Here is a 20,993-nt window from a genome sequence, read left to right as displayed (position 1 = left end):
CAGTGGTTTTTTTTCCCCGCATGTGATTTTAGACACATATACACAGGATGTCTGAGACACCTAATGCCAGACCAGACTGCAGCTCTGGTGGCCAGATGCTGTGCTGTTACCCACAGCGCGTGAGGTTCACCTGCAGCGATGCTGTGCCAACAAAATCAACTTCTGAAACATTGCTTAGAACTAAGAAAAGTTATAAAGGCGGAGAAGTACTTTCTTGCTGTTGGAGGGTCGCTACAGTAGAAACTGGAATGAGAGAACGTGCAATAGAAGGACTTGATGGGGAAGCATGTATGCATATCGAATAAAGATGTATTCTAGTTTTGTTTGCACAAGACGCTGTGTATACACACACGCACACATGTATGGAAATATGTTAATGATGTACTCTATGCTCTTAGCCAAACAAAGAAATAAATGCAGAGAATGAATTCAGCAACTGAAATGTCTCACGGAGAGGTGAACAGCCTTTGCAATCTAGGCAGCAAGACAGGATTATTTTATTGCACTCTGCTGCTGTATTCCCCCTGCAGCCATTCTGATTAATGGTTAGTTCCTAAATTGAAGATTTCTTCAAAATTACTTTCAGTCAGCCCTTTAGCACTGAGAAATGTGTCTTGAGACTGCAGACCCAAAGACCTTCACAAGAATGGCTACCAGTGAAAATATTTTATGTAACCATGGGACTGAATTTATGAAGGACAGTAATCAATATTTACTACATAAGGATACTTGGACGTTCAGGTAATTGAGAATTTACTGATTCACTAATTTAATCTTGTTTTTAGAAGCCACTGTTAAAGGAATTGATACCCCATCTTTAAAAGTCATTAAATCAAGCTGATTCCTGGCCGTCTGTTTACTCTCTCTAGACAACCGGTTCCAAGTATAAAACTATTGGATTTGTTATCTGCTTAGATGTTCAATCTATGTCTATGAAAACAAAAAAGTGACCTATTCATTCCTAATGATGGCTCAAACTAACACTGTGTCTACGTGCATCAAAAGGAGAGCACTAAAAATGTACAGATGCATGAAAAACTACCATTTTTCTGTAGAATGTGTAATTTTAAAAAATCTAAAAAGACTCTGAGCCTTGTTAGCCTCATGCTAAATTCATGTGTGTCGCTTCAATAACGAGAGCTTGAACTCTGCTCTCTCTGTGGAGGACATACTGCAGTACACGGGAAGATGGTGGAAAAACAAAGCATTGTTTTCCCACACGCAGATGGAGCCGATTGCCACTGTGATGTGTTGTCACCTCTCCCTGCTGTTGGCCACTGGAAATCAGTTCTTTCCTTAGAAACACATGGAGCCAGTGTCAAAGTACATTGCAGGCACGCAGCGCCCAGCGGGAACAGCCTCGGAGGGTAAGGCTGGATTCCCTGATCACAGCTGCTGACTTCCAGCCAGGATGGCTGATTTTACTGCTTTGTCACGCTGGCAAGCAGCAAGACGGATGATTTTCCTGGTGGTGAGGGGAGGAGGCCAGGAGAAGGGGTGGTGTGATGAATGCCCCAGCTCAGAGCTCACGGAGAGTGACCTGGATGCGTGCCAGATGCACCCAACTGATGCCCCACGCGCTTATTCAGCTGTGCATACACAGACCACTGCACATAAACAACTGATTGCTGCACATCTATAAATCTTTTTCCAAAGCTGGCATGGTTTTCATTTATTTATTTATTTATTTTATTTTATTTTATTTTTATTAAACAAGGCAGGCGGACACACCTAGACTGGATATTAGCAGGAAACTAACTTCTCTTCGAACCCACCATATTTTTTAACACTGCCGTAAAAAGCACTGTAACTTTTCAGGTTACAAATACCAGCATAATGTAGGAAGACACACATTTTGCCACTTTACATCCCTCCAATAAACCTACTTGTATGAGCTACTTTCTGCCCAGCCTCTTTTCTCCCATTTTGGCCAGATAACGTAGCACTGTTAAAGCACATCTGCCTTTGCTTGCTACTGATTAATCAGCCAGATATCAGTTTGCTTGAACAAACAACAATCTACATGCAAACAGAACATGCTTTTAATTCAGTATTTTGATGTACTTGATCATTTAATAGTTCCTCTTTTGTATTAACTTTGTTTTTCCAACTGCGGCTGAGCTACGGGTGACAGCCATGCAGAATCCCATGTGCAATCTGCAACTTGAAAATAAAATTGAACTAGTGCAAGGAACTAGTTCCCTTCTTGCACGAAGTGAATTTGTCTGCTTCGCTGAAAATAGCAGTATCATTTTTTTCCGTCCTTGTGACCTCCAGAAGTTCATGCATTATCTGTACGTATATACTTAACAGTATACCGTAATTCAGACTTCGAAACAAATGAAGAAAGGACTGAAATTTCTAGGAGGCATATGACTTGGTAAAACAAATAAAACCCTTCCATCCTCTCAATGTGATTAGCAAGGTACTTTTCTGCTTCTTTCAATGCCTTTGAAATGGAAAAATCCCAGGAAAGTAAAATATTGATAGCCATCATATAAGTTAATTAACAGCTATGGCCAAACTTAACCTCAGTTTTCAAATTTGACAAATTAACAGTTTTAAACTCTGTGGAAGTTAATCTTTAGTCTTAAATAGTTGTGTTCAACTCTTATGAGGAAAGAGTCAATGTGCTACTGTCAGCATTAGTCACTCATGGAAATGTACCTAGAGCACTGCAGGCTGGCTGTACACGGTGCTGTGCAGTTCCCCGAGCGCAATGCCGCACATCCCCTGCAGTCTTCGGAAGCTGGTGAGATGAGGATCTACCTGAATGCCAGCAGCATCAAACAGACCAGTGTCAGCTTTTATAGGTCCAGCCTAAGTCTCACTGAATGGGAGTTTTTCTGTTAATATTTTTGGGAACTGTGTGTGGAATGGGGCCCATAATCACAGTCATCATTATAATATTGGAGAAGTAGCTTACATTGCCACGGAGTTTTTATCAGGGCTCACAGAAGTACACAGTGTCTGAGAAATCATTTACCCCTTGAGACAGCAGTGCAGCGATTAGGCAGCAGGTGTGGGAAAGATGTGCTCTCTAGATTTTGCATATATCACCTTGAAACATGCACTTTGCAGTGAAAAGCACAGATGGTCACCCACAGTGGGGCTAGCATTGGGAATGAGCAACAGCAACTTCCAGCGTGCTGGGGAATGACGGTGCTGCTGCTGTCGCTGTCACTTCGCCAACCACCGTACAGTACAAGCCATGGCCCTAAAACTTCCTGAGTGTCTCCTTAAAAAAACACATTTTCTCAATCAACCAAATTCACGCTGGTGATTTACTGTCACTTCCCACATATTCGCCTAGTTCCATTTTCTTCAGACAGGAAAATAAAAGCTGTATATTTCCATAAAATAGGTACTGCTGTTCTACAAAAGTGTATGTCAAAAAATAGGATATAGCCTATTTTAAAATAAACTGCATGACTATTAAATTTTTTTGTTTGTTTGTTTGCTTGTTTCCTTATTTTCCCATAAGGCTTGGGCATACAACAAAAAAACAATGAAAACTTTGTATCTGCCTGCACTGGTGGGAAATATGAGGAAAATGGAAGCCAGAGGGATCACGTGGCCACTAAGCACAAATGTGTGCTAAATGGGATACCTGTACTGTGGTTCAGAGCTGGCCTACTGTATGTATATATTTCTGTGCATATATCTTACAAGGCATGTAGATTTATAATGGAATATGGTATGTAGTTTCAGGTTGTATGAGAAACGTTCTCTGTTCTGCAAAGTACAATCAGAGCAGCTCATATCTACCTTCTTGTGATGGGACATGTATATAACCATACAGTGTATGTATATATTTCTTTGGGAAACATGCAAGAGCGAGTTATGCGAACTTCTTGAAGGTCTCCACAAAAATAAGCCATGTCTGAAGAGCCCTCTGTTCTCCAAACCCAGTGTAAGGGCTAAGAATTACCTACTGGAAGACTGCGTTATCTTGGATACGTGAATGGATCTTGCCAAGCTGGAACGGTCATATTTGTTTCTTTCTGACATGAATACTTTCACAGCGCTGCAACAATTAAATTACATGGAACTCTGCACCTATGCTTGAATAGCGGGTGGTTGCTACATGCATAATCCATAAGAATAAACAAAACGGAGAAAAATGCAATTATTTTATTTCTGTTGCAGAAGCATTTCCAGAATTATGAATGTCTGTTATAGCTGATGTTTTTTTGTGTTGTCTTATAAAGAGATCCTCCTTTTCACTATTCAAATTTATAATCTTAAGACAGTTATTTCCACAAATATATTGGGAAAACGCCATAATGAAATGTACAATACTAATGAAAGAAATGAGTGAATTTCTCAATATCGACTTACAGACAATTTAAAGGAGAGTTGTTATGGTATTTACTCTGTTAAAGGGAGGATAAAAAGTTATAGTTGTAGCTCCTTAACAAAATCAGATTTATGAAACATTTGTGCTTTTTCACAACTTTCATGAATGTGTATAGTTCATCAGTTCTAAAATGCACAATACTGCCATCTTCTGTATCTAATGCAGCAAATTGTGTGTTTTACATATTTGTTCTGCACAAGCAAACAGTAAAAGTAATAGTGATGTCAACTCCATTTTAAAAGACAATCTATAATCTGAAACATGGTAAAGTACTAGTAGAAAGGTCATCATCTGAATATTCATTGATCAACTGGCAAACATAGCTGCTGACTATAGTAGTCACAATTGCTCTGAATAACTTCACTGAGGTCCAGAATAAATACGACAGTCATTATGCTATTGATGAACAGCACACTCAATTAGTCTGATTTTTACAAAGCCTGCTCGGGTACACTTCACTGCCAGCAGCTTGGACTATTTATGCAGTTTAACACCTCTAGGATATACAAAGTAAGCTCCTGCATTGGGGTTTATGCCAATAATTTAGGTATTAATCAATGATATACATTATTAATGACTACGTAAAACATGGCCAGATGAAGCCTACATATACTTTACCTTCAAATGCTGCCTTCTATAATGCTTGTTGCCAAACAACTGATTACTGACAACTTGCAAATTTTGGCCCATCTAATCTGTGCTGGTCTGCACATTGTAGCTCATATCTTGCCGTGAAATGTGTACATAATCATGAGAGATAGGATTCCTCAGACAGGATGATGAGAACGTATCGGTTTTGTCAGTTAAATTCACAAACATACCTGCTTGGCGTGCCCCAGCTACACAGCTCTGACTTCCCCCAGCTCTTTGGGAAGCCATTAGGCCACAGCAGCCATCTATCAGCCAAGAGATTTTTTTAAAAAAGGCTCTAAAAAAAGGATACCTAGTGGTGGGCATTGCCCACATCACCTTTCCAGGCGTATTTCACCAAGTAGCTGGTGCAACACAGGCAGGTAACTGGCAAGTTACCACAGCTGGGGACTGCCAGCACAGCACAACCCACTGTGCACGGAAAGAGCCCAGCCGCGATGCTGGGCACCACATGCAGCGCTTTACTCGGTTGGGTTGGGAAATTGGTGTGTGTATTACAGTGAAGGACTCAATTGTGACACGTATCGGGGAGGGACTGAGGGGAGTGCACCTTTTTACTTTTTAAACTTAAGGAAACTGGAATTTGCAGTGCTTCCTAAGGCGTTCCCCCTGAATAATAAATGTTTTTGAAGGGGAGGAGCAACGGCTGCACTCTCCATCCCGCTTTTTAGGGCGTGCAGGAACAGTTTCAGACTTGTTTTGTGAACTTTACAGACGTTATACTTCTAACAGCGTACGAATACCGGCGGAAGCAGCCGCACGAGGGACACAACCACCTCAGGCTGCCTTCCCCGCCCCCACTCCCTCCCCCGGCCGCCGCCATTCCCGGGGGCGCCGGAAGGGATTTGGCGCCCTTCCGCCGCGGGGTCACGTGACGTCCCGTCGGCCCCGCAAGATGGCGGCGCCCATGTTGCTGCCCGAGTCCCCCCTGGGGAAGCTGAGGTGAGGCCGGGCCGCGCCCCCCCCGCCGCCCCCGCCGCGAAGGGAGGAGGCTCCGGGGGGTGCCCCGGGGGGGCCGCGGCCCGATCCCGGTCCCGGCCGGGGCTCGGCGGTGCCGCCGTGCGGCGGGCCCGGCGCTGAGGCCGCCTCGCGGCCGGGCCCGGGAGTGGCGCATCTACGTGCCGCCATGGCCGCCCCGCCGCCGGGGCCCTGAGGGCCGGGGGGGGCCGAGAGGGTCGGGGGGGGCCGCCTCCGCCGGCAGGGAGCCCCCGGGCACCGGAGGGGCGCCGGGAGGTGGGGGGGTGCGGCTGTGCGGGGGGTGCTGCGCTGGCCCGGGGTTGAGCCCCACGCAGCAGGAGCTGAGAAGAGGCGGGCGCTGGGCGGGAGGGGTGCTCTGGTCAGTGCCGGGCATCAGCCGAGAGGGCGAGGTGGCTCCCGGGCGGTTGGCGTGACAGGAGGTGACGCCGGGCTTGTGTAGCCGAAGGCTGACCGGGCGGCGGGGCGTTGGTGATTGAGGGCAGGCGCTGCGCTCCCTGGTAACCACCGCGCTGCCGTCAGTGGCACGCGCCGTTGTGCGGGCGGCGGGGGCGTAAATAGCCACGAACTCAGAGATGGAGGTGAGTTTGGGGCTGTCTGAGGTACGCCTCTGGAGCCTTGTGAAATTGCACGTCCCGAAATGGCAGGATTTTGATCTGCTGACAACGCTCTGAGTGGCGGGATGGGAAGCGCTGAAGATCATCCCTGCTGTTCTGCTGCTGCGAACTGGCCAGAAACAGTGGAGCTAGAAGGAAAAACAAAAAGAAGGGTTTGGTGTGAAGGGATCATTAGATATTTGGAGGGATTTTAACCATAATGAAAACAAGATGCTGTTTCCGAACAGACTAGCAGAGCTATCAGACAAGTTTTCAGGCAAAACACGAGTGTGGCCAAGATTCAATGGTGGAAAAATGGACCTGAGAATTATCTGTGGTAACTGTTACGTGTGCTTTTCATAGCCATGCATTAAAACTGCTGTCTGTGGAGAATATCTAGATAGAAGTGTAGAGGCTTAAAATTTCATACCATGTAAAAAGAGAGGAAGACTAAAATATTCTGAAAGGGGTATCACAACTTCAGGCCAGGATACGCCCAATTTCTTCTCCCAGATCTTACCTAATAACCAAAGGTCAGACTCTAGGGGAGATTTCATGAAGTTGGTGATAATGCTAAGCCCTGCAGAGTTCAGGAAGGATGAGACTGTGTGTTGGTTCCCAGTGAGGTCGTTATTGCTGGCAACGTGCAGTTCTAACGGCATAGTTGCGGATTTCATTACCATGCCAGATATTCCTGTGGAGTTACTGTTTCATATGAATATTCATTAATTTTGCAGTTGTGAGATTTGGTGCTGCTGATGTAATTGAGTGTATGTATGACAGCAAAACTTAATTGTTTGGGTGTAGTAACGTAAATAATTTCTCATCTTCAGCCATCAAAAATACAGAGCTATTCTGAAAAAAGAAAAGCGGAAAAAAAAGCGGCAGGCACTTGCCAAACTGAGAGACTCTGGTAAGTGCGAAGAGTTTCATATGTTGTCTATTTTTGCTGACTGTGACATCTGATTATTTAGATGCATTGTTTTGTGTCTTTTCTCAGAAGCTACAGAAAAAGATGAATCAGTGTCAGAGGAGGAAGAGGAGGAACTGGAAGAAGAGGAAGAAGAAGAAGAGGAAAAAAAGCTCGAGGCAGAAAGGTGAAACAGCTAGAAACTAGTATATGCTTAGTAGATAGGTTTTTAGTCAATTACATTTTGACAATTTGAAAAGTCTCAATATATTTTATAAAACAGAATTCTTAATCTGTGTTTTATGCTACCCAGGATTTTTCTAATGCATGAATGACTTTCATGGGATTTTCTATTTTAAAGAGTATTAGATAAACTGTAGTTAATGCTGAACTAATAAATTTGAATTATATGCATATCAATTGCAGGAAGTCAGTAAAATTTGTCTAAGTGGCATCTGGTTTCATTGGTAGACAAAAACTGCATGAGCAGTGGTTGCTGAGAGAAGAAAAGGCCCAAGAAGAGTTCAAGCTTAAGAAAGAAAAAGAAGAGGCTGCAAGAAAACGTCAAGAAGAAGAAGAGGTGATGTATAAACTGAGTGTTATAGTTGTGCCTGGTAATAAGGAAAACTTAAATCTTCGTTTAATATCTTCTACTGTTCTGCAGTGTGTGCAACTTTGTTGATGTTGGTAAGTCTGAAAGTGTAAGCTCTGTAGTTTCTTTCATTCTAGATAGCAAAATTAAAAAGACAAAAATACTCTTTAAATGGATTCTTGTTCAGAGATTTAGTGGCTTATGACTGACTGAGACCTTTATGGTCAAGGAGTTACAATACAGCATGATAGTTTTGAATTTGACTGTAGTGATTATAAAGTATTTATTTGTTTCCTTAAATAACTTTTTAAAATCTTCTTTTATCGTAAAGAGAAAGATCAAAGAAGAATGGGAAGAGCAGCAAAGAAAAGAGAGAGAAGTCGCGCAGCAGAAGCAACAGGAGAAGAGAGAAAGAGAGGTGATTCCTGGCAGTGGGAGGATAAACGTGTTACATATCCTCTCGCATTATTTGATGCACGAGTCTATGCATGTTGAAGGCGGATTTTATTCTAATTGCGAGTGTATAAATGTCTCAGTTACTTCTCTCAGTTCCAAGTTGCTGAAATTATTCTTCATTGTTAAAGAGGAGCTAGCAACTCTGTTTACCTGGGAGGATAACTAATTCTAAATCATCGGGTTGTTTGTAATATGTACTCTTTTACATCAGTTAAACATGAAGGCACACTGTGAATGCAGGTTCTGGTATGTGCACTTCTTTACATCTTTATGTTAAAGGTGATCCTTATTTAATGTCCCAGTTAAACATGATCAGTATTGAAGAAAATTCCCAGGGAGGACATGGAATTACGTTGCTGCTGTTCCTTAACAGAGTTCTTAATCAAAAGATACATTACAGCTCTTCTTTACCTGACTCATCCAACAGGACGTATCTTTTTTTCAGAGTTTCCTGAGTGGAGGAAAAAAGTTATACTGAAAATAGTCATTTATAACACTTCATTTATAACACTAAGTGTACATTCTTCTTAAGTTTTAGGAGTCGAATAACCTGGATGTAAGATGCCTGTATGGAAATCCAAAGGGAGGACTGGCCTATCACCAGTAAAGGGTGATTGCAGCTTCCCAGGATCCGTGACACATCAGCTTCTCCACATTAGCAAAAGATTCTAGTTTAGCACAGCTCCTGGGAGGTGCCTTGATACCGTGTCTGGTAGCCGCGCTAGGAGAGACATGAGCACGTGGTATTGTCTCCTGCACTTAATCGCTGCACTTAATGTCACGAGTTACATAACACTTCCATGACGAATGAAAAAAACACAACAGTTGTGTTTCCTGCCAGTCTTCCTCTTCTGCTGTGTATCTATTCCTTTCTTTGCAGAGTAGGGAGAGAAAATGTTGGTCTCATCCCCTGTTGGAGGTTGAGGTAGAGTTCCCAGAACTATACCATGGTAACAGCAGGATTTTTTTCCTTCCCTTTCTTTTTGTCTGGGTTTGCCCAAGCTTCCAGAGGACTAATTTTGTCTCCTGAACTAGATGGAAGCTGTTTTCTGGGTTTTGTTCTGTTTGTTTTTCTGGATTACTAATTTACTGGTCTAGTGAGCTAAATTGGCTCATAGAGGGCATTGACATGCGCTCAGAGGGATACTGTGAGTGCTCAGCTGGGAGTGGAGCCACCCATTTCAGCAACAGAAAGTTAGTAAATTGATTAGACCTGTCTCTTCAAACTGCAGTTTATTCAAATTCTGACTCACTGATTGAAAGAAAAGGTTTATTTTTTTCCCCCTTAAGATGGGAAAATAGTTATTTTGGGTTTGTGTCTTTTTTTCTTCCTCACATTGAATTGTATTTTTTTTTAACTTGCTCCTCCTCTTTTTAGATCTAATTAATTCTCTTCCAAATCAGAACAACAATAATGTATTTTCTTGCATTGGCTATCTTTAAATGTCTTTATTCTTGAAATTTCCTAGGATAATTTGTGAGAACTAATTTCCAGCTAGTCTTGGAGTGTGTCTATTGCTTTGCTCATCCCACTTAGAGGAGGGAAGGGAAAGAATATCCTCATTGTTTTGCTCTGTTTGAAAGACTAGATACAGCAAAGCTTGCCGGGTTTCTGATATTAAGATTTCTTAGCAGTTATAAACTTGGGTTTAACAGAGGCTTACTAAGCAGTGTGTTTTTCTGTGGTACGTAGGATGTTCCAAGTCAAAAAGTTTAGCACAACTAAATGATTACAAATTTAACTGTGACTAGATTGAGTACTAGATCAAGAGATGCATTTAAGTATTCAGTAGTTCAATGATTATCTTTTTTGAAACTATGACATTTTTGAGGTTGTCTAGCATTTAGGTTAGAAAATGGTCCACATGAAAGTCTAGTGTGATGTATCCTTTAACAGCTTTGTACCATGTGAAATGCTACAAAGCAAAGTAAAACGTCTGTTTTTAAAGCAAACCCCATGAAACTTTCATTATGCATAATCATTGAGTACTGTAAATTAGGTTCTTAACTAAAGAAACCAGATGTTTTGTGTGTCCTTGGGATTTTCACTAGTCCTGTGTTTGCACCATTTATAGGCAGCTGTGCAGAAGATGCTGGATCAAGCCGAAAGCCAGGTACGCTCAGCGTCTTTTTGAAAAAAGAACTGAAAAATAATTTAATTGCCATCCGGTGTTTGCCTTGTAGCGTGTTGTCCATCTGCTCTCAAGAACCTAATGGCCTGAATAAATTCAATATGTAGTGGTTTGCGTGAGCAGTAAACAATTATTTACTGGGTGGAACATAATTAAGTGTGTTTCTGGCTGGTTGATGGCAGTGCATTTGTGCATGCTCGTTCCTGTTCAGGAGGTCTGAGTCAAAAATGAATCTGAAAATACTGCTGTGTGCTGTATTTAAAACAAAACAACAAAACGCCTGACCCACAGACCTAGGAACAGTGGATTTTTGAATTAGAATTCTAAATAAATCTGTCAGTCCTTCTGGGTAGCAAGACAAAGTTGTCTTATTTAGAATCCCCCATCTGCTTAAAAAACATTCAGCAGCATAGGAGAGCACAGATCCTTAAGGAGAGAAAACTGTGTGGGGGAAGGTAACTGCTGGAGTGCCTGGAAGAATGTGGTTCTCAAGCTGTGTATAGTAAGGAAAACTGCAGTCTTCCTTTGATACTTAGAGATGATGAATTCAGTTTTTCCTGTTTCCTTAGAGAACAACCTGATACGGTTAAATTTGTGAATACTTGTACTCTGCATAAGTCTGAAAATTAAATTTTAACCTAGTTACCTGTTGAGGGTTGATTGCTATTAGCTACATTCGGTTCTGAATTGCATTTAAGGAGTTTTCTTAGGCAGGGAATCTAAACCTTTATTTTGCAATATGGGTAGAAAAATGCTCAGAGCTATTACCCGACTGGTGCTGAAGATGTATTAGCAGCCACTTCTGCAAGGGCAGAGACAGAAATATTGCATGTTGGTCTTCATGTGGTATCAGTTCAGGGTTCAGTTACTTTGGCAGCATGAACAGTGGTAGTGCTGTTTTGTTGAGGGGAAATTATGGCTGAGAGTCATGAGCAGAACTGGTGGCAGAGTCAAATGCTGCTCATAAATAAACAGTTTTCAATTAATTTAAAAGGAGAGCTTAGGCTAGTTAGCTTTACAGATCTTTTGGCTAATGAAAATTACCTTCTTAAAACCTGTTTTGTTCATGGTCAACCAATGCTTGCAACTTGATAATCCTGATTTGAATTTTAGAAATCTTAATGTGATGGCCTGAGTTGAGCAGTATGGATGTTTTTCATTCCACTGCTACCTGTGAATTTAATTGCTTTTTAATTATGGCCTTTGGCAGGTTACTTTTATTTAGCCTTTCCTAACAGCATAAAAAATGATAGTATTACTGAGCTTTAAGCTTTTGCAAGGACAGATAAGTAAATAGTCCTAGACTTTTACCTGCCAGGTGTAATAAGTGCTGGCATGAAGGAGCTAACTGGTTTAGCTGAATGAAAATAAACTGTCCCAACATTTGTAATTCTTGTGGATGATAAATGAAATTGTTGTTTCAGGAGCAAATATCACAGCTCTTTTCTTTCGCTGAAGTTAAAAAAAAAAAAAAAAAAGACACGGTTTGGTTATATTTTATTGTTAATACATAATTACGAATATAGACTTGCTCGTAAAACTGCACAATTTTCAAGAAAAGGGGCTTCCATCACCAAAGACCCAAGGCACTGGGTAGCTTTGGGTTTGGTTGGTTGGTTTTTGTTTAAAAAAATAAAAGCTTAAATAGGCTCAAGCTTGCATTTGTACTAATGCAGTGCTCGTAATTGCCTGTGAATTTAATTGGCAGCTTCATTTTGATACTAAATCTTTCTTCTTTTTTTAATTTTTTAACTTATATGTATTTTAATTTTTTTTTTCCACAGCTGGAGAATGGTGTGTCCTGGCATAACCCAGAGCCCCCAGAGAACATAGGAACAGAGAAGGACAGAGCAAATTGCCCGTTCTATATCAAAACAGGTTCCTGCCGATTCGGAGACAGGTAATCAGTTGAATATTTACCAGCAGGAATGTTTTGGAGAGGTGAGAGGCAAGCAACTTCATTAGCTTATGTGCAAAGTGAAGAAATCTTGCTTCATAAATCACTTTTATTTATTTGGATGGGGTTCTGTTATTCATGGTGGAACTAGACATTGAGAGGAAAACTGTTGACTGCCTGGAACTGAAGCATTTATTGTTAAGGCACATTATTGATGGTACATTCTGGTTCCACTGGCCAGACTGCCTTTACCTTAGATCTGGCAGATGCACAGATACATTCAGACAGAGTACATTTGATTTCTGCTATTAGCACAGGCCTGACATGTCAGATGTTGATTTTTATCTTGATTAGTTTGCATACGCTGCATCTTTTAATAAATAAATAAATAGGAGGATGTCAGCTAAAGCAAAACTGTGGTACATCTGCACAGTTGGGAAAGATGTTGTAGTAGCTTCCAGAATTCTCCTATTTGTATACTGTTAAACGTGTGATACACTCATTCTTGGTTCTTGTATACTGCTGTGAGTGCCCTGTCTGGGAAGGGAAATACAGTACAAGGTGAGAACAGAGGAAGGACGACAAGGTGATGAGAGATGAGGAGCAGCTTCTGTAGGAGGACTGGCTAATGCATCTAGGCTCTTCACTTTCAAAGAGTTGATGGAAGAGAGCTGTGGTAGATGAACGTTGAAGTCATGAGCAGGATGGGAAGGATTATTTGCTTTTAGTATGAAACAGCTTAATTTGGTGTCCCCAAGCATTTACCAGCGTAAAACAACAACAAAAAAAATCTTCCTCATAGGAAACAAATTGTGAAATTTGTTGCCAGAGGACACAGAGGAAGTCAAGAGCATAAATGGGTCCGGGAGTACAGGTTCATCAGTGATCACTGAAATTGGTGTCCCAAATGAAGGGTCTGACTAGAAAATCCCTTCATTTCTGTGCGCGTTAAGGAGGGACAATAGATCAGCAGGGAAAAACTCTGATACTTATTACACGAATGTTCAGCATAAACAAGTACGGCCATTTAACTAACTTGTATCACTGAAATGTGTGTGATCCGTGTCCTGTAGTTCTCATTCTCCTAAAAGTAATTTGTTTTAGAGTGATGCATATTGTGGACAGTTATGTGATTACTGAACTCTGCAGAAATTTCAGTCCCATATATCTTTTTCTATTCTGAAATATGTGTTGAATGCCTAAATAAAACTTTGGGCAGCTGTTTCACCATGAACAGCATTATTGCTATTGAAATTTTAATGCTCAGTTCTTTGTAATCTTTGCAGTCTAATTTTTGTTTTGGAGGTACTTAATGGAGGTAACCTCCTTGGGTTAACTATGAATTGGCTATAAATCAGTTTTGCTGCAAACTATGCATAAGCTTTGTAACTAAGTACTGAGAAACATCCTATGCTGCCCTTCTCTCACTTATAGTTGTCTCCTCTCCTTCCTTCTTTGTCTTCACATAACATACTGCCTTCATATTCTGGTCATTTCATCCTCTGCTGCTAGCCACAAGTAGAAGGACCGAGATACAGGCAGGATAAGGAACGAACAAATAGGGTAGAAGCTGAAATGGGCCACAGTGGTGAAAAATTGAGAGCTGATATTATTAGTAAAATAATGACTGACTTGTCAAAGCTCACTATGTCTTGAAGAAGACAAAACTTTTTCAGACGATCTTAGACTCATATCATAGAATCGTCAAGGTTGGAAAAGACCTCCAAAATCATCTGGTCCATCCCTTACCACCAAATAATCACAGTAATTTAAATACTAATTATTTTCTAGCAATACTAAATTCTGGGTCATTTGTTTTCCTTGGGGTTGCTTTTGTTCTGTCATGTGCTATCTCTGTACAGGCAATACTGGTTGGGTATAATATTTTGTGTTCCATCATACAAACACCAGTGAAATGAGGTCGCTTTTCAAATCAAAAAAGATAAAATTCATTGTCTCATTTGTTTGTGTTTTTTTTGGTTGGTTGGTTGGTTTCGAAGTTGTAAATCAGAACGTGTGAGTCAATTCCTAGCTGGCAAGATGCAGAGGGAAACTTTCTGTCTTAAGTCTAGGTTGTAATTACTGGTTTTAGACCTGACCTCCCCCAGTTTGTCTGTGCTTTGCCATTGCTAGATAAGAGAGCAGACTAGTCTGACTGTTGCTCTGATCATGTCATGAAAAGCAGAAATGTGTTGGAGAGCGTATGACCCAGTTACTCTGTGAAGTGTTTGAAACAGATCATAAAGCACAGTGAAATAAACATGGGGGCTAGCATCCGTGCTCTTACCAAATCTAAAGATTTGTGGGGGAGAACTGTATTTCGTGAGGGAGGTAGCCTGAAGATGGTAGACAGTGTGGGAGATCTTAATGGTTTTATGGCTGCCCAGAAGGTGAGATTAAGCTATGACTTGTTTATAATAAGCAGTTTTTTTTAATGGAAAAAAAAAACAATAAGGTGTTCATCCAACTAAAGGACCAGACGTGCTTTCTTTTCCTCAGCCCCCTCGCACCTCACAAACCCCCTCTTCCCTGTGTGCTGAGAACATTACCAGTAAAAGTTCTTCAGTTTGCAAAACGAAGAGCAGGGACTTTTTTATTTTTATTTTTTTAATATTGTAAAGACTTTTCAGTATTTCTGTAAAGCCATTGAGAAATGGGGAATGCATTTAAGCCTTGCAACTTTGGCTTTTAATGTTATGGGTATCTATATCTTCTGCAGACTTTTTTTTTTTAATGTAAGAATACATTTGTGATTGACAGAAAGCATGAAGATTATTTGCAAACTCACTTCCAAACTTCACTGTTTTAATAACAGTGTAACTTTGATTTTCCACTAGTGGGTTTTCTTTTGTAGGAGCTTTCTCAAAATGGCAGCTGTTTGAAGCTTCAACAGGTTCATCTTCTGCCAAAAGTGCAAATCCTCTTTGTTCTTCTTTGTAACTATGCAGGTGTTCTCGCAAGCATAACTACCCAACGTCTAGTAAGACACTGCTTGTCCGAGGGATGTTCATTACTTTTGGCATGGAGCAGTGCCGGCGGGATGACTACGACACCGATGCGAGCCTCGAGTACAGTGACGAGGAAACCTACCAGCAGTTCCTGGAGTTCTACGAGGATGTGCTCCCTGAGTTTCAGAATGTGGGGAAGGTTGTTCAATTCAAGGTATGCATAGGAGTGTAATAACTTGTCTTTCTTTTTTCAATTTTTAACATATACCACATCAGCTGTGTTTTACTAGCCTTCGGAGAATTCTGTGCAGCATGCTCTAGCTAAATCCCATACACTTGAGAGAACTGTCTGGTGTCTGCTGCAAACTGTGCATCTCTCACGGCACCTGTAAACTTCCAACCGCTGCTACAGAGCATTCTGGGTGAATCTTCTCTGCTAGTCTCCAGAACTGTCATAAAAGCTTGTGCTTTTATATTGCCAGGTGTTCGTACAGAACAACAGTCCACTTAACCTCACAGTCCCTTCTCTACTTAGCCTGTGATAAGCCCCAGAGGGCCCATGGATTAAAACTGCTAGGCAGTATTAAAGATATCTGGGCTAGTGCATTTGTGCCATTTAAAGCTGCACCAAAGGAATGATCCTGTGGAGATACAAAAAGTAGTTGGAGTATAATACCCAAATAATGTCATTTTAGAACTGGTTAGATAAAATAAACTCAAGTGGCAATGAACCGAAAAGGTAGCAGATATTTCAGTAGCAGGAATTAATTTGAAATGGCTGTATTACGAAGAAGTATGTTGTGTAAATGGTGTTGAGATGTGTCATCCACCCTTAGTTTCTGCATCTGGTTTCCTGAATTTTTTTCCTATTTATATTACAATTTCTCAGGGGGACAAATGAGGGTCCTGTAAATGGAGACCTTGGAGATGAATGCTGCATTTGGACAGTCCCTTGTTGTCATAAAACGTGCAGCTTGGATGGTGAAAGCTCCTTGTAACAGCATCCCTTTCTGCTTGCCGTTCCTAAGTGTTTTTCTGTAGTCACCAGGAAGCATGCTGTGCCTTTTCTCCTTTTGTTTCTCTGTACTGACAGCTGCCTTAGAACAGAAATTAGCATTTCAAGCAAGAGGAAAGTTAAGTTTAAAAAAAAAAAAAGTGAATTTTCAATAGCTGTATAATGAGGTTGTAAGAAAGAAACCTTTACTTGTTTGGATGAGTATCCCACCTTATTTTGACTCGAGGGATATTAGCCAGCAATACTCCATCGTAGAAGATGGGATCTAGATTCCCACTGGAGCGTGGGTTGAAACGCTGTCTTACCATCAAACTCGGATCCTTAAGGTAGTATCTTTGTTGTGTTATGTGCAACTATCTGCTAAAGTTGCACATACTTGGATCCCTGTGGCTAATAATGGGGTAAGAGCTTCTAGTGTGGGGTTTTGTAGCTTCTGAAGTAATTGTGCAACTGTAATTTGATTTTCAAAGGCATTTTCATGTTATTAGAGATGCTTTGGAATTATGTGTTGGCAGCTGGAATCTCAACCGTGGTTGAGTCTCTCCTACCATTTATAATCGTATTATACTCATCCCTGTTTCAATTGACTTCCATTTCCAACGTGGCACGGGGTTTTATTCTTACTGTTCTTTCTGGGAAGCTACTCCTGAATCTGGCAGATTCTGACAAAATGCCCTTCTTTTCTTTTCCCACCCAAACATGTTGAAGGTGAGGTCATTCTTACTTGTTCTTACACTGACATTGCTATTCATCTCAGATACTGTGACTGTTTACTCTGTAATATTTAATTACATAACTGCTCCTTGTTGCCTCTGAAGCCCTTGCCTAATCCAGAGGTGTACTCTCTGAGGGTCAGGCAGGGTCCAGTGATGAAAGAAGCTGCTTGCCTCATTTGGTGCCGATACTGGAAGAGGCCTGGGGGCAGAAGAGGCTGGGCTCACGGTTCTGCTCTGGAGAACTAACAAGGTCCTAACCAGCTTGGGCCTGCCCGACTCAGCATCCCTAGTAACCAGTAACAAGGTTTTTGGAAGTTAAATTGTGTATTTTTGTGAGGTCCAGATAGACTGTGAATGCTAAATTATTGTGAAAAATGGTGTATCAGAACTGTCCAGTGAAAGCTAGTGACTTCAGCTTTTCTAACTTATCTCACAGGGATGCTGTGAAGGTAAATTGTTCTAAAGATTCTTTTTCCATAATGAATCCCACATTTCCTCATGGGGATACTACCGAATGTTTTCAGAGCAGGACTTGGCAGTCGCGTAGTAGGGTTGGCCCAGAATTAAGTGCAAGACAATGGAGTACAAGCTGCCTTTCGGACTAACTGAAGCAGAGGACCTAGTGTTAATCAAAGCAAAATGCTGCAAACATACAAACGTAAACCAGAAGGCCTTTCTGTTGTCTGAACATCACATTTGACTAAAACTATGTTTAGAAGAAAATAATATGCAAGTTCATATTGATGTGCTGTCATAAATCAGAATGGCTGCCACCTTCACGTGCGTGACTTGCTGTACAGCATCAGCCTTCAGGTGTCCTAACTTAATGTTTCGATCTCCTTAGGTCAGTTGCAACTATGAGCCTCACCTGCGAGGAAATGTGTATGTCCAGTACCAGTCGTAAGTATTCATAGTCTTACCAAGTTTTAGAACTAAACTCCAAAGCCCAGTAATGAAAATTGTTTGTATAATCCAAATATCTGTTCTCATACTGCAATGGGAGCCTAAAATTGGTAACTAACATCCTAAATGCTTGTACAGTGATGATGTTACATGTTTGTTTGTTTCTTTCTTCTTTTTTAAAGGGAGAAGGACTGCCAGGCAGCTCTTGCTCTATTCAGTGGCCGATGGTATGCAGGCCGGCAGCTTCATTGTGAATTCTGTCCTGTGACAAGATGGAAGACTGCCATTTGTGGTGAGTTACATAAACGCTTGTAAAAGAGAACGTGTGTTAATGAAAGAGTTAATGTAGAAGTGAAAAAGGGGGAGTTAATCTGTCGCTTTAATTCAGCCAGTGCTTCAGATCGAGTTCATTTCTATTTGGAAGACAAATATGCTTACTTGTTTGTGTAGCTCTAGGAAGGAAAGGGAATATTTGTCCTATGTCACTTAAGTGTTTGAATCATCCTAGTGGATTTGCTTGGACGGGAAGAGAAAACGTAGATCCCAGCTTTGGAAATAATAACAACACTAAAGCAGAAGTGCAGAAAATACAAATTTATCTCTTTCAAAAGCAACAATAGTTTCTCAACCATCAACAGTTCTTAGCAGTAACTTACATTTGACTTCTCTATATTTACATTCTTAGAAAGTTTAGAGTACTAAAAGTATTTATGAAAATAGTTTTAAGCTAAAGCCGTAATAGCCGTCTTAAAAACATGTTAGAAGGTTAATTCCAAGAAAAGTACGTATCGTAAAAATAATCTTGGGTGAATTAAATTGGTAGGCGTTCAGATACTTGTTTTTCTGTTGGAGGAGGCAAAATTAAGTTCAGAAAGTTTCTTTTCCAGTAGGTGCATAATGAAGGTTTAACAGGTCTGGTTCATTTAAAAAAAAAAAAAAAAGCAAACCCTAATCTGTTGCAGGCTTATTTGAAAGGCAGAAGTGTCCAAGAGGGAAACACTGCAACTTTCTTCATGTATTCAAAAATCCGAACAATGAGTTCTGGGAGGCCAATAGAGACATACGTATTTCTCCTGAACGGACTAATCAGTTGTCTAAAAACTCTGAGAGGAGAAACAGATCAAGCCATCGTGATGACTATTACAGCCGGTCAAGGAGAAGGGGCAGCCCAAGCTCAGATCATTCTTACCGCAGAAACGGAGAATCTGAGAGAAAAAAGAATCGCCGCAAAAACAAGAGGAGGCGCCGGTCTGGCAGGTCAAGGAGTCGAGAAAGGAGGAGGTCTCGCAGCAGAGGAAGGAAGAGGAGAGGACGCAGCCGCAGCAGAAGCTACAGTCGAACACGTAGTCGGAGCAGAAGTCGGAGCTCTTCTCGATCCAGGAGTAGGGGTAAAAAGAGATCAAGCAGCAGAGGAAAAAATAGTGAAACTCCCAAAACAAAGTGAGAGTTAATCTTAGAAGTTGCTAATTGATCAAATGTTGATCAAATGTAGAGCTGACAAAAATCTTTCCAATAGGGCACCAGATACATTTGAGTTTCAAATAAAGTGTTCTTGCACATTAAAATGTTTCTTCCTAATAAAGGAACCTAGTTTACTGTGTGCTAAGCTTCAGAAAATTAAAAGTTTAAGTCCTATATAAGGTGTAAATGTCAAGTACTCTAGCTACTCTGTCCCTCTGAACTACTGCAACATCTGGATGCATACTGAATACAAAATAGGAAGAGAAGTAAAGCTTTTTTGGTATATGCTTATTTCTGTGTAATGTGTGTGTTAAATGTTTACTGTCCCTGTAAGGAGTTAGTACAGAACAGCTAGTGTGCTGTCAATTCACACAACAGCACACTGCCAGTTGAAGTCTGTGTAAAAGACAGCCATTTATGTTTACCGTATGTTTATGGGATATCTCGTTGTAGACAAAGTACCATAATCGTGTTATGCATTGGAGAAAAGGGATCTGAAAGGCTTCACTGTTTGCTTGTACAATACTTGCCCAGTAGGAGCTTTGTGGTCATAAGTGTTGGATTTTTCTCTCTCCTGTGACTGAGCTGCTGAGCTAATTGCCTGTAGGGATTGCAGTAGACTAAAACCAAGTAGGAATTACACAGGAAAACAATCAATTTATTCAGTACCTTAATCCCCAAGTAAGTGTGGAGACCAATCACTTGTAATCCCTGGAGTGAAGGCAGAAAATACTTTGCATACTTCTTGGTTGCATACCATTTGTAGTTCAAAACAACCTGCCTAACCTATTATGGAGTGGGTGGAAAAGTGTAAATCTGGTAACTAAAGATGGGAGCGTAGCTGTAAAGGCTCGAGATGTTGCAGAGTGGCTAAAGAAACTCAGTATTATTTTATACCTGAAGTAATATTTCAGTTTTTTTGTGAGAGAAGGACTTGATATCAAGCCTTTTTTTAGGCTTATATTGCAGTTTAAGGCACCCTACTGCCTAGCTTCCCTACAGTCAAGGTGGAGAGGGGTACTTAAAAATGAGGTTATCGGGACGAAGCTTTTTAGAAATGACAGCTGTGTTAGCGGAGTACCTGCAGTTAGCAAAGTTCTTATTAGCTATTTCTTCAGTTTTAAATGAAAGATTTGTGCTGTTAAGTGGACTATACTTCACACTGTTTAACTTTACGTTTTTAACTCGGGCACTTCGATGTCTGTTTATGCTTGGAGAGAGCAGTTTGTGGCCCTGAAGGTGCGGGTGCCCCAGGTGTCTGCTGTCCGCAGAGATAGTTCTCTCTCTCTTCAGCCTCTCCAAAGAACTTGGGACTCCTGCCTCTGAGTACAGTTCAGACCACTTGCTAAGTTAGAAGTCTCTGAAGTAGGCATGAAATGCT

At 41.1% G+C, this 20,993-nt stretch overlaps 1 protein-coding gene across 1 annotated transcript; it reads left to right on the top strand.

The window, feature by feature from the left end:
• The first annotated feature begins 5,817 nt into the window (after window positions 1-5,817).
• Window positions 5,818-19,903, top strand: ZRSR2 (zinc finger CCCH-type, RNA binding motif and serine/arginine rich 2). Its single transcript, XM_048066700.2, has 11 exons — window positions 5,818-5,953; window positions 7,416-7,495; window positions 7,583-7,679; window positions 7,964-8,072; window positions 8,416-8,502; window positions 10,616-10,654; window positions 12,457-12,572; window positions 15,518-15,731; window positions 18,093-18,148; window positions 18,334-18,443; window positions 19,114-19,903. Exons 1-11 carry the CDS (start codon window positions 5,907-5,909, stop codon window positions 19,593-19,595), a joined length of 1,437 nt encoding a protein of 478 aa, XP_047922657.1. The 5' UTR covers window positions 5,818-5,906; the 3' UTR covers window positions 19,596-19,903.
• Window positions 19,904-20,993: the final 1,090 nt, after the last annotated feature.

Source organism: Anser cygnoides, chromosome 1 (genome assembly GCF_040182565.1).
Source record: "Anser cygnoides isolate HZ-2024a breed goose chromosome 1, Taihu_goose_T2T_genome, whole genome shotgun sequence".
Classification (NCBI taxonomy): domain Eukaryota; kingdom Metazoa; phylum Chordata; class Aves; order Anseriformes; family Anatidae; genus Anser; species Anser cygnoides.
Note: the sequence above shows the minus strand (reverse complement) of the source record. Positions and strands in the feature narration are given on the sequence as shown.